At 47.7% G+C, this 12,799-nt stretch overlaps 1 protein-coding gene across 1 annotated transcript in view; it reads left to right on the forward strand.

Annotated features, from left to right (window-relative positions):
• Positions 1-12,799, forward strand: part of LOC109294323 (myosin-16) — a 49,941-nt gene that overhangs the window by 6,844 nt on the left and 30,298 nt on the right. Inside the window, exons 8-19 of the mRNA XM_019512625.1 lie at positions 894-992; positions 1,520-1,623; positions 2,084-2,222; positions 3,565-3,833; positions 4,499-4,669; positions 4,912-5,091; positions 6,240-6,373; positions 7,968-8,022; positions 9,243-9,330; positions 10,193-10,310; positions 10,640-10,760; positions 11,632-11,768. Of these exons, the coding sequence (XP_019368170.1) occupies positions 894-992; positions 1,520-1,623; positions 2,084-2,222; positions 3,565-3,833; positions 4,499-4,669; positions 4,912-5,091; positions 6,240-6,373; positions 7,968-8,022; positions 9,243-9,330; positions 10,193-10,310; positions 10,640-10,760; positions 11,632-11,768 (1,615 nt within the window). The remainder of the gene's footprint in view (positions 1-893; positions 993-1,519; positions 1,624-2,083; positions 2,223-3,564; positions 3,834-4,498; positions 4,670-4,911; positions 5,092-6,239; positions 6,374-7,967; positions 8,023-9,242; positions 9,331-10,192; positions 10,311-10,639; positions 10,761-11,631; positions 11,769-12,799) is intronic.

The raw sequence follows: 12,799 nt of genomic DNA on the forward strand, positions 1-12,799 counted from the left end.
GGGGGGATCAGAAGGCATTGGGGGAGTCACTGTTCCCCCGAGCACAGCCAGGAGTGACCAGGAACAATGGTCACAAGCTGGCAGAGGGTAGGTTTAGGTTAGACATCAGAAGGCGCTATTTCACGGTCAGGGCGGCTAGGGTCTGAAACCAACTTCCAAGGGAGGTGGTGCAGGCTCCTACCCTAGGGGTTTTTAAGAAGAGGTTAGATGAACACCTTGCTGGGGTCGTTTAACCCCAGTACTCTTTCCTGCCATGGCAGGGGGTCGGACTAGATGATCTTCTCAGGTCCCTTCTGACCCTAGAAACTATGAAACTATGAAACCATCGGGCCAGTAGACTAGGATCTTTGGGTGTGGGAAATTTTTGTGGCTCTTCTGTGGAAGGAAGAGCAGTTCATGGAGAAGACTAATAGGTTAACCTTAGAGGCAATATACTGATATGTCATAACACGTCTAGAAATCCTGCAGGACTATGGAGCGGTTCTCCATCTGGAGTTTCGGAGATCTCTCTGGAAATCAGAACTCTCCCTGGACCTGCCACTGACTTATAACCTGGGATAGGTGCCTGCGTTCCTGGCCTCCATTTCACCCCTTTGCAGAATGACGATAAAACCTTGTCCCGGCCAGAACTCTGTGATGCTTCTAAAGTGCATTGAGAGCCTCAGCCAAAGGGTACTCTAGAAGTGCAAAGTATCAGGATTATTCCTACACTAAATAATGGGTATCAAGCAGGGAAAGACTTTGCTTCCAGAGGGTATCTACTATTAATGAAATCCTGGCTTCACTGTGATCAACAACAAAACTTCCATTGACATAAACGAAGCCAAGACAACACTCCTTTCACCTACAGCTTCAGCTTTAACCTGGGCCTGGATTTACCCTCTTTATTTCAGATCTCCTAGAGAAGTCCCGTGTCATTTCCCAGCAGGCAGCTGAGAGGGGCTATCACATCTTCTATCAGATCCTCTCCAAAAAGAAGCCTGAACTTATTGGTATGGCTTTTTCTGATTGTATCCACTGCTTTTCATTCAGGCTCCCCTGATACATCCTTTGTTTCCAGAACAAGGGATGTGTTCACCAGAGCCTTGCTAATCAGTGAGCAGGCTATCTCAGAGGGAGATCTCTTAATGAAGAAACTAAAGAGAGGGAGGGGGGACTTGTCAGGGAGCTCTGCTCAGCCAGGCCCCCCAGGTTGTGCTTCCCATTCTTTAACCCCCACCGCTTTCTGCTCTAAGGTGCACTGATGGGTCTTGGTTGCTTTGGGTAGGTTTAGTGCTAAAGTAAGGTTTACCACCTTCAGCCTGAAAGGAGCAACTGCTGGAACACATAGATGGCTTACTTCTTCAGACAGGAACGTCTGAGGTTTTCAGCGCTCCCATTTATTTGAATGGGTGCCTGAAAATCTCATTCCTAGAGGGATCTATGTACAACCATTGGCCCAGCACAGGTACTATTAGGTAGCTGTGCTGATGGCAAGGTCATGGCATGTAATCTGTTCCTTACTTGCCTCTCTCCACAGAAATGTTGCTTCTGGTGCCTGATCCTAACCATTACCACTGGATTTGTCAAGGGGTGACCACTGTAGACAACATGGATGATGGGGAGGAGCTGATATGCACAGATGTAAGTCCTCTGAAGAAATATAAATGATGGCAAGCACATGGCGAAACACAGTGCTATCATGGCTCTCTCTAGAAATAAGGTGCAGCTATGTTGTGCATCAAGGGTTAACACCACTTGCATGGGCGGCGCTGGGACCCTGGGCTCCAGAGGAAAACTGAATGGATTTAAATGAAATGTCTAAGATGTTCAGACCCCTGAAGAGGATCTTGTTGCTAATGGGAGCTTCCAGCAATTTTAAATGAGGGAGAGAGAGGAGGGTGGCGAGAGGGGTTGAAAATCTCAGCCAGGCTGTCACATTTAAGTCAGGGTGTGACATTGTTCAGATGACTTCTGCCATGGAGCTGATCTCAGTAGGCTGTGAAATCACGTTAGCTGTCCAGAGTAAGAAGCAGCTCCAGTCCTGCTGCTTATGTTGTAGATTTAAAGAGTCCTTCCTGTGGGTCTTCTCCCCCTTTGCCAGGTGGCCTTTGATGTTCTGGGCTTCACTTCAGAAGAGAAGCAAGGTGTCTACAAGCTGACTGGCGGCATCATGCATTTTGGCAACATGAAGTTCAAACAGAAGCCAAGAGAGGAGCAGGCAGAGGTAGACAGCACCGAGGGTAGGTTGTGGTCTCTGCGTTCGGTCAAAGACAACAGCCAACAGAATAGTGGCTCCGAATATTTGGCCCATTCAGTGAAATCAGAGACAAGCTGCTGAGGCCAGAGCTCATTTCCAGAGGGCAAAAATTCACTTTAAGTGGCGGGCTGCAGCTGCACATTCAAAGGGAGCAGACGTGTGGTCAAGAGTCAGAACTGGTGTGCACAGAGGGGGCACCAGGTTGCCAGCTAAGCACTTCTTGTAGTCATGGCCCAGCATGGCATAATGCCTCCTGGAGCTCACAGGCACGCAGAGGCAGAGAAGCCACTGGAGGCCACCTCTACTGGCTGTGTGCTATGTTCTCCGCTCCAACAGGGCTGGCCACTCTGCTGACCAATACTTACCTGGCAGGGGAAATGCCATGTATCTGGGTTCAAGAAGGCTGTTTTCCTTCAGCATTCCTGGGGATAACCTTTCTTCTGGCCTGGTTTAGTACCCACCAAGGTGTTGGGACTTAAAGCCCACCTTATGGACATGGGAGGCTACTCCCTAGCTTGTTCCTACGGCTATATGGCTGAGGGCAGACGAAACTTGGGGACATCCGAACCCCAAGCCTCTGGGCTTGGGCCTGCATGTAGGATGCTGGCCAAAAGACTCTGGAAATATCTGAAGCCCCTGGTGGGGGTGGAGGATGTTTGCCGGTTGTAGGGCCACTGATGGTTCTGGACTGACTCATGAATTTGGGCTTGATTTGGCTGATTTGGCTTGGAACATGAAAAATGTCTTAAAAAAAATTGTGGGGAGACACCTCTGGTGAGTTAAGATCAAGTGTAGGGTGTACCTGAAGTCCTGGACTTAAGAGTCTGGGATGAAGGATGCTTGCCTGGAATATCTGGAGGCATCCGAACCCCAAGACCTCTGGGCTTGGGCCTGCATGTAGGATGCCTTCCAATGGATTTGGGAGTATCTGAAGTCCCAGGGTGATCGGTCTGGGACAGAGGATGCTCGCCGGTTGTAGCGCCGTATGTGGTGTCTAGAATGATTGAGTTCTGCCTGCTCAATTGATATCGTTTTTGGAACGACTGAATTCTGCTCAATCGATATGATTTGGAACCAATTTAGCTAATTAGACCTGGAACACTAAATATATTATAAAAAAAAAAAATAGTGGGGAGACAGAAGTGTTGCCCTGCCCTCCCAGAGCCATTCTGGAGTGCCACGGTCACCACAAGGTTGCAGGGAAGAAGGGCTTGTACTTCTCAGAGAGCTGCAACCTTTTTCTTGTATATGCTGAAATACATGAATAGGCAAACTATAGATGTTCCACCACCCGTCAGTTAACGAGTTCCTTTACTCTTGCACAGTGGCTGACAAAGTTGCTCACCTCATGGGCCTCAACTCTGGGGAGCTCCAGAAGGGCATCACCAGGCCCCGGGTGAAAGTGGGCAATGAGTTTGTGCAAAAAGGCCAGAACTTGGAACAATGTCAGAACTCCGTTGGTGCCCTGGGCAAAGCTGTCTACGACAAGATGTTCAAGTGGATGGTGATCCGGATCAACAAGACCTTAGACACCAAGATGCAGAGACAGTTCTTCATTGGGGTGCTGGACATTGCTGGCTTTGAGATCTTTGAGGTATACCAAGCAAAGGAACCTCTTTCTGCAATGGGACCCTGTCACTTAGTGAAAAAAATGTTTCCTTATTAGCCTTCCCTCCTTTAAAATGTTAGCCTTGGTATCGGTGAACGCATTAGCATATCCCGCTACTGCCCAACAGGATCTGGCACTCAGTTAGGAGCATCAAACAGAGAGTTCTCCTGGAAAATAATGAGCACAGAGCATAGAGCTCATAATGAAGGAGTGAGAGACCACGTTGGGTCTTACTGTGGCCTGGACCCAGGGCTCTGCACTAGGAAAAGGAAAGCACATATTTTGCAGGCACTTGTTAGATCGCCTGCTTCCTCTGGGGCCCTCCCCCCACACTGTGAGTTGAGGGAAATGGCAATGGAGAATGAGGTATTTGGAGAAGACCAGACACAATGAAAACAACACCGGCACGTTCACCTATGGCCAAATTCCTATCTCACTTACTCCTCAGAGGGCATCTGGCATAACCACTGGCATCAGCAGAGTTACTCTGGGGTGGCGATGGTCTAAATGAAATAGGAACTTGACCCTTAACATTAATGAAGTGTTGCTGTCTGGCAGCCATGTGGTATGGGTAGGGTCTGGGGACACACGTCAGGGGCTGATGGACGTACACATTGCTCAGCACCTTACTGTTCCCCTCCTCTCTGCAGTTCAACAGCTTTGAGCAGCTGTGCATCAACTTCACCAACGAGAAGCTGCAGCAGTTCTTCAACCATCACATGTTTGTGCTGGAGCAGGAGGAGTACAAGAGGGAGGGGATTGAATGGCAGTTCATTGACTTTGGCCTGGATCTGCAGGCTTGCATTGAGCTCCTGGAAAAGGTAACCTTCCCAGCTGCCCTGATAAACTGGGGTGTGAAGAGCATGATTTCTCCATGCCTGGTTGCACAGAACGACATGATTAGAGATTAACTTAGTGGCTGGTGGCAAATGCAGCAAGGTGACATCCTTGCAAGGGGTGAAGACACCCCTCTGTGAAGTCCCAGCCCCAGCTGCCTACTGAGAAGGCAGTGATGTACTTTTCTGATCCTTTTCTCCCTGGTGATCCTTTTCCCCCGCTACAGCCCATGGGCATCTTCTCCATCCTGGAAGAGCAGTGCGTGTTCCCGAAGGCCACGGATGCGACTTTCAAGGCTGCCCTCTATGACAACCACCTGGGCAAGTCACCCAACTTCCTCAAGCCCAAAGGAGGCAAGGGCAAGGGAGCTGAAGCCCACTTTGAGCTGGTGCACTATGCTGGCACAGTAAGTGCAGAATACTGTGATTTTTATTGTCATCATGTCCGTCCAGATCTGGGTCCTCACAAAGACTCAGACCTGCTCTCACTGAGGGCAATGAAAAAACCCTCATAGGCTTTGGTGGGAACAGAGTTAAATCATTTTCATGCACAAAGCACATTAAACTTGATACATGACAGCACATTGCACTGCATGGATTAAACTCCTTGTTGGAGTAAATTTGAGGAGCTCTGGTGGCTTCAGTTGAGTCATACCAAATCACCCAAGTAGGAAGTTTGGGTCCCCCGATGAAATGCCCTCTGGACTAGAGGACTTCATGAGGTCCCTTCCAGTCCTACTTTCCTATGATCCTCTCCTCCTCTCAAAACTCATCCCAAGTTGCCTTTACTAGAACAACAAATGAGATAAATTAAAAGCATCAGTTGGGCAACTGGGCGATCAATGATTCAACAGTCAGGCACTTTAATGGGTTATGAGTAGCAAGCCTGTCTCTTCAACACACATGGGTTGACACTGATTAAAAATTAAATCCCTACAAAATCATTTTGCAAGAATCCCCCTGGGGCCAAGACTTTGTTTTTTGGGGACATAGAGCCTCAGAGGTCGGTTACAAGGAAGGCCCTTTGGCCAGCGGGTTAAATTAACGGTTGGGTTGGTTTCTCAAATGCTGCTGGCATTCTGGTGCTCCCCGTGGCTTATCTAGCCTTTCTTGGGGCACGTGACATGAACATTGTAGCTTCACTGCTGTGTTGTCAAGCAGCCGTGCTAATGCTTAGCAGCAGGAACGGTATTTATGCATATTACAAAACTCTGCCAGGTCCCCACACACTTGACTGAGTGGATGTACTGACAAAACACCATCAGAGCATGAATCACAGGGGCCTGTGCTCTAGTCTTATTTCTACTGAGCAGCTTTTTCCATCCCCTGATAGCAAGCAGGTTGTTGAAGGCAAGAGTGCCTTCCCATACCCAGATCCACACAACTCCAGTGAGTTAATGCCAGCCCTGTATCAGCATTTACTTTTTATGCTTCCTCTTCTTGAAGTAGATTTCTTCCCCCTTACTGAGAGGTCAGTGACCAACGGAGAAGCTTCTCCTCACGAACACACAATGGCAGAGAATCTGGAGCGTTCCCTTTGTTCCCCTCTCTCCAGGTCGGGTACAATATTACTGGGTGGCTGGAGAAAAACAAGGACCCTCTGAATGAAACAGTGGTGGGCTTGTTCCAGAAATCGGGCATGTCACTGCTCTGTGTTCTCTTTAAAGAGGAGGAGGCAGCAGCAGGTATGTAAGCACAACCCAGTCCAAGCATTGCTATGAGACTGCAAACAAATGTGGTCAGTGGAAATGGAGGTCACCCCACATCTCATGTGTGTCCCCGTAACATTTTCTATGGGGAGCAAATAGGCGTGCACACTGTACCCAGGGAAAATTAGTGGTGCGACAAAACGTAATAATAGACTGCTGCTTTATTGCGGTGGGCATCCCTTAGCTCCGTGGTGGGAGAGTACGAGCGGTCTGAGCTGCTCACACTCTCCAGCCACCCTGGGCAGGTGCTTTCGGGGTGTAAGGGCCCCTCAAGCCTTGGCCCACTTTCCCTGCTTACAGAGAGGAACATGGGGAATCTTGGGGTGCCTCCATACGCCCCACTTTCCCCACGCAGCCAGACCTGCTCCCCACGATCGCAGAGAACGGGTCTGGCTGAGTGGGGAGATCAGATCACCCCTTGTCCTGCACCAGCAAGAGTGGGACAAGGGGGAACGTGTGTTTCACCCAATGGGATCTGCCCATTTAGCAACATGAGTGTTTTTCCCACAAGTGTGGACAAGATTAGGCCTGAGGATACTCAGGTAACAGACTGTGCCTGCCTCTGCGATTCATCCATGCAGAAAAATGATCCAGCTCTGTCCTTGAAAATCACACCCTTCTAGCACTACCAGAGGTAGCCGGCGTGCCCTCATGTGGAGTGCCTTCAAGACTTTCTAGACTGTTGCCCCTGGAGCACGATTGCCTTTGAGAGAAGTATGGGTGCAGCACAGGGCTAATGGCACGCTACAGTCCCCTCTGCTGAGAAGTGGCCTTCTGCTGACCAGACAAATGTCAAGTTTCTATCAACCAGGAAAAACTTGCTGCCTAGAAGGGCCGTCATCAGCCCAGCCTAGAGCACTGCCATTAAACAGGTGAACAGGAAAGAGCTTTATGGAAAGGTTTTTAAGATCCTCAATTATCAACAGACTGGGCTATGTTATCCCCTGGGTTACAGGTGTACGCCTCTGTCGAATGACAGAGCAGTGCACCAATGGGATGGAGCAGAGAATTTGGCTCAGTTTGCGTTTGTAATGACAACCCATTGGAACAGACTTGATTAATCAAATGTGGTGGGGTGTGGTAATTACCGCACTCCAGCAGACTCCAGCGGCATGTGTATTAGCATCCCTGCACTGAAGAACAGAGGCAGAGGGAGCTCTAACTAAAGCTCATCGAACGAGCTTTCGTTAAAGTGCCCCTGCCACCATTTTTCAGTGTAGGGATGCTGATACATGAGACACTCTCATTGCTGCTCAAATTAAAGTGCTCCTCCCTCCCCTCCTGGAGCACATGCAAAAACACCCATAGTTTACTCCTTTGTTTCTTTTCCAAGGGCTAACTTCAGTCTGGAATACAGGGCTCCCTTACGGGTGTAAATAAGTGAAAACAGCCCAAACCAGAGCAGAGTGTGGGCTCAGTCAGCACTTGTTCTTTATTCAAAGATTGTTTTATGCAGGGAGAACCATGCTGCTAGCTAACAGCCCCTAATGAGCTGTATCTGTTGTAAATGCCACAGTCTATAATTTCCATATCCTACATGTGTGATGCATGTTAATCTTGTCTTCAGGTGCTAGTACCAAGAAGCAGAAAAGAGGATCTTCTTTCATGACTGTCTCCAACTTCTACAGGGTAAGTGGTCATTCTCTCCTCACCCCTTGCCTATCCCCCTGCGCTGTTACAGCCTCCTTTACTGTGGTAGTCAAGCACCTCCCAGCCTTTTGAATGTGCTTTTCCCCACAGCCCCTGTGAGCTAGGGCAGTGTTAGCATCCCATTTTCCCAGATAGGGAACAGAGACATCGAAAGACTAAGGTCACAGCTGTGCTGCTTTCCTGATGAACCCTGCTGCCAAAAACCAGCCTTGCTTGCTTAGTCTGTCTACAGGCATGTGTTTTGGCAGTGAAGGCAGGTTCAATGGTATCTGAGCACATGCCCCATCTGCATGCATGCCCGGTGCTGCTCGCATGCTCTCGATCTCAGTCACACAGGAGGCCTGTAGCAGACTAGGGAACTGAACACTGGTCTGATCAACATTGCCTACCATTTCTACAGCACTGACACCATCCTGCCTGCTTCTCCATAAGGCTGATGCAGTACGTTCATTTTACCTAGGTCCCCTGCTACTGCTAGACATGGAGCAAACACCTCTACACCTCTCGGCATAGTTTTGGCTTGAAGATCATTAGTGAGATGAGGAAGATTATAAGGGAAAAAAAGAAACCTTTGGGTATGCCTGGGGGTTCACAAACTGGAATCCAGCTGACAAATTTGGGTCAAGTGAGCTCCAGGCCCGATTCAGATGATCTTCACTTGCTTTTATTATGCATCATGCTGCTGTTCCCTCCACTCTTGATTGCTAGCGGCCTCTGACGCCCATTAGAGTTGGATCAGGTTGCTATGCACTGCCTTTCCTGTTCATCTTTTTTTAATCAACATAACATGCTAGATAAATGTGTTGATTCCAGCCCTAGTAGCAGATCAGGGCCTCCTCCTATGACCAGTTCACGAAGTTATTCTTTTGGATCCAGAGATATGAGTCCAGGCTCTTCATGGTTTGTTGTTTGTATTGAGGTGATGCCTGAAGGGATGGCTGTGAACAAGGGAATAAGGAGCAGTCATAGGACACCAGCTGTCTTGAATAATCTCAGCTACCTTTAAAGGGGAAAATCTAGGGTTCAGACCCCCAAGGGGTCATTCCACTTCCAAGCCTGCCATGCTCTTCATTTGGCTGTGAAGCATCACAACTGGCATTCACATTGTATGGCAGCTGTTGAGGAGTGTTCAATTCACTGGAGACAAGGTGATATGTCTTCAGCTTTTCTTACTCATTGCATGTTTTCTCTGGCTTCAGGAGCAGCTAACCAAGCTGATGACCACTTTGCACAGCACAGCCCCCCATTTTGTACGCTGCATTGTTCCCAACGAGTTCAAGCAATCCGGTAAGTGTCTACAGCACCTCTGAACTACATGAAGGCAAAGCAAGGCAGTGCCTTCAGGACTAGCTTTGGCTGACTGAGCAGCACATCTCTACCCAGTAATGAAAGAACAGGGGTCACCGCTTCACAGAACACCTCTACGTCCCTTCAAGGTAAAGTAGCATCAGACGAGATACCAAGAGACAGATCTATAGGCAGGATGGCTAATGAGCCCTGCATCCCTTTGTAGAAATCCAGTGAACAGGGAAATACAAGGCCCTGGAGCACACAAATTGGTGTCATTAACAGTGAGACTGCATTCTCTCTGACTTACAACTTCATTGCAGGATTAACTATGAAAAAGAAGCCTCCTGTTTCCACACATGTCTTTTTCATGTAGTAAACTAGCAAGGAATGGAACAGAAACCACTAAACAGCAAAAGGACTTCTGTTAATGCCTGGTTAGCCACGATATATCGCTTTACCGCTTTGATGACTACTGAGAATACAGTTGTGTTGATGAAGGCACTAGGCACTTCGCCTCCCAGACTTTCCAGGAGCCACTGGACTCTCAGCAGCACAATAACTACCCAGGGATGAGCATGATAGAGCAGGTCCCAGGCTCCAATGAGGGGTGGGTGTTGAACATTTCAGGTTGCATTGTACCCTGCAGTAAAATGCAAGGCACCCTGGTTACAGTCCCATCTCCTCCACTTCTGTTCTCCCCAGTCTGTTTCCAGAATGAGAGACCTCTGTGTCATTAACCTGCCCTGTCCCCCTTCTCTGTGTAACTGCTGGCAAACTTCAGGAGAAGCTCCAATTCTTGTGCTCCTTTCTAGCTTGGTTAGGTGAAACACTGACTCCTGTTCTGTGCGCTTCCTTTTAGGGGTGGTCGATGCTCACTTGATATTGCATCAGCTGGCCTGCAATGGAGTACTGGAAGGCATCCGTATTTGCAGGAAGGGCTTTCCTAACAGGCTGCAGTACCCTGAATTCAAACAGAGGTGAACTTTATTTTTTTGTCCATGCATCCCTTATCCTTTCAAGGGACAGGCCCACATGATAGCCTGTCTGATGCATTTTCTCCTTGGAAGATGAGGAAATAGAGGAGTTAAGCTCCATTTGCTAATAATCCTCTTTGAACCAACCCTAAGAAAGAGGAGGCCTAGAGATGGCTGCCAAGTTCCTCCTAGTCTGCAATCCAGCATTATGTCTTTTGGCAACCTCTGTTGGAAGAGACTGACTGGAGTAGATGCCAACCCTTGCCTAGCTCTTCTATACTGTCCCCCACCATAAGTCTTACAACATGATGCATGTCTTTCTCATTTTATAGATACCAGGTCCTGAACCCCAGTGTGATCCCTCAAGGATTTGTGGACAATAAAAAAGCATCAGAACTGCTGCTTGGCTCTACTGGCCTGGGAGACGATGAATACAAAATTGGGCACACCAAGGTACTATTTACTCCTACTAACTTCAGCTAAACCAGTCTAAGACTAAGACTCAATTTAAGTGTGTTGGCATGGGAAACGGTACTGATTTAAGATGATTTAAAAATGAGCTGCTTTGCGTATATGATAAGGACATAGAGTTGAGATTTCTACAGTAACCTTAACTCTGCACCTTCAGGCAGAGATTGTCCTCAATTAATTACACAAACGTGCAACTTTAGACAATGTCGTATAATGAAATAATGCAATGCAGAATAATACAAAGCATGCTTTTAGGCCTGGGCTAAAGTTTACGCACTTGTTACTCGTAAATTGAGGGAAAAAACCCACTGACTGAGAACTTTTCCTGATTGAAGACTAGGTTAAAAGATTTTGGCTTTTGAATTTCTAATCTTATTAGAGCATGACAACAGTTTGCGTTTCTGCCTGTGTCATAATGGGAAAGGCTATAGTAATGGACGTGCAAAGGGGGAAGTTCTGCTGTCCTAAATTTGGTAACACTCAAACACTTTCCACGTCTCCTTTAACCTTCAATTCCAAAATACCTGATGGCCTTTCAATTAATTACATCTTGCTCCATCTTCATTTTACAACTAAGCAAGCCTAGCTAGAAAGAGGGTAAGTGACTTGGGCTAAAGTACAAAAAAAGTCAGTGCTAGAAACAGAAATGGACCCCTGTACTACCTGTTTATAAAATTCCTAACTTTCATATGCTATCCACAGACAGAGACAAAAGGAAAAGGAAATATCACTGAGCAAGCCTCGATAATTGGAAATGTCTATCATAGACAGGAGTGCAACAGTTCACTGTCCATCCTAGTTCTGGGGTCAGGCTGGCGTGCCGAGTTCCCATAGTCTTTTCTTGCTCCCCAAGGTGTTCTTCCGAGCTGGAGTGCTGGCCAAGCTGGAAGACATGCGAGATGACCGTCTAGCAAAGATCATGACCATGCTACAGTCCCGTGGTCGTGGCTACCTGATGAGGATTGAGTACAAAAAGATGCTGGACAGAAGGTATCCCTTTCAAGTATCAGAACTCGACCATGTATCTTAGGGGGCTTTAGAAACTATGATGCGTACCAGTTGCTGTTAGGTATTGTGCAATGATACCCGGACTTCAGTCTCTTCATTTTGGTACACAGCCAGAGTTACAGGGCAGCCTACGAGACATCTCCCTGGGGACCAGGATGCTAACACATCCTTGCTTTCAGGCCTCACGCAGTGGAGCCGTGCTACAGCAACAAAGCCACAAGAGCTCCACTGCCTCCTTTACATCCACGCCACAGGGTGTAATAGTTGGGAGTAGACCTACATAGTAATGGACCTACAAGCCCTCTGTTGAGATCCCACTGTAACCCGTGATGCAGTGAGCCTCTTGACATACAACCCCATGATACACAGAGTGCAGTCTTAGTATTTTTCTCCCAACCTGTGCAACAAAACTGTGGGGTTTCTGCTGCTTCCAGGGACCCCTGTGGCTGCAAGATGAAGGAGCAGGGGAAGAGAAGCAAGAACATCAGATTATTTTCTTGCTGATGCACTCTATACATTTCCTCCAGCATGTTAAAATATGATTCCTTACTTCAGTAGCAGCATTCTTTCTATGCCAATACAATCCTGTTGCTCTTTCATAAGAACATAAGCAGTGCCATACTGGGTCAAAAAAATGGTTGATCTAGCTCAGGATCCTGTCTCCAACAGTAGCAGAAGTGGATGCTACAGAGGGAGAGCATTGAACCAGATATCTCTAGAGTGATCTCTCCTCTATTTAGTACCGTCCCTGGCATCCAATATTATAGGTTTAGGGATGCCAGAGGAAACCTCTCCAACCATTCTGTTTAATAGCCTTTAATAAATCATTCATTAATTTTTCCAGTCTCAGAATACCGCCACTAACCTTGTTTGCATCTGGAAGAATAGTGCTTTAGCCATTCCTACTCCTCTCAGGCATGCAGACCAGGTAGGGTTTCACCCCACTGATAGAGCAATGCCTACCCTAACAGTATACCTGAGGCAAGAACGCACAGTGCAGTGTCTGTGTACCA

The sequence above is a fragment of the Gavialis gangeticus genome, unplaced genomic scaffold (assembly GCF_001723915.1).
Source record: "Gavialis gangeticus isolate Ggan-Ray unplaced genomic scaffold, GavGan_comp1, whole genome shotgun sequence".
Taxonomy (NCBI): Eukaryota; Metazoa; Chordata; order Crocodylia; family Gavialidae; genus Gavialis; species Gavialis gangeticus.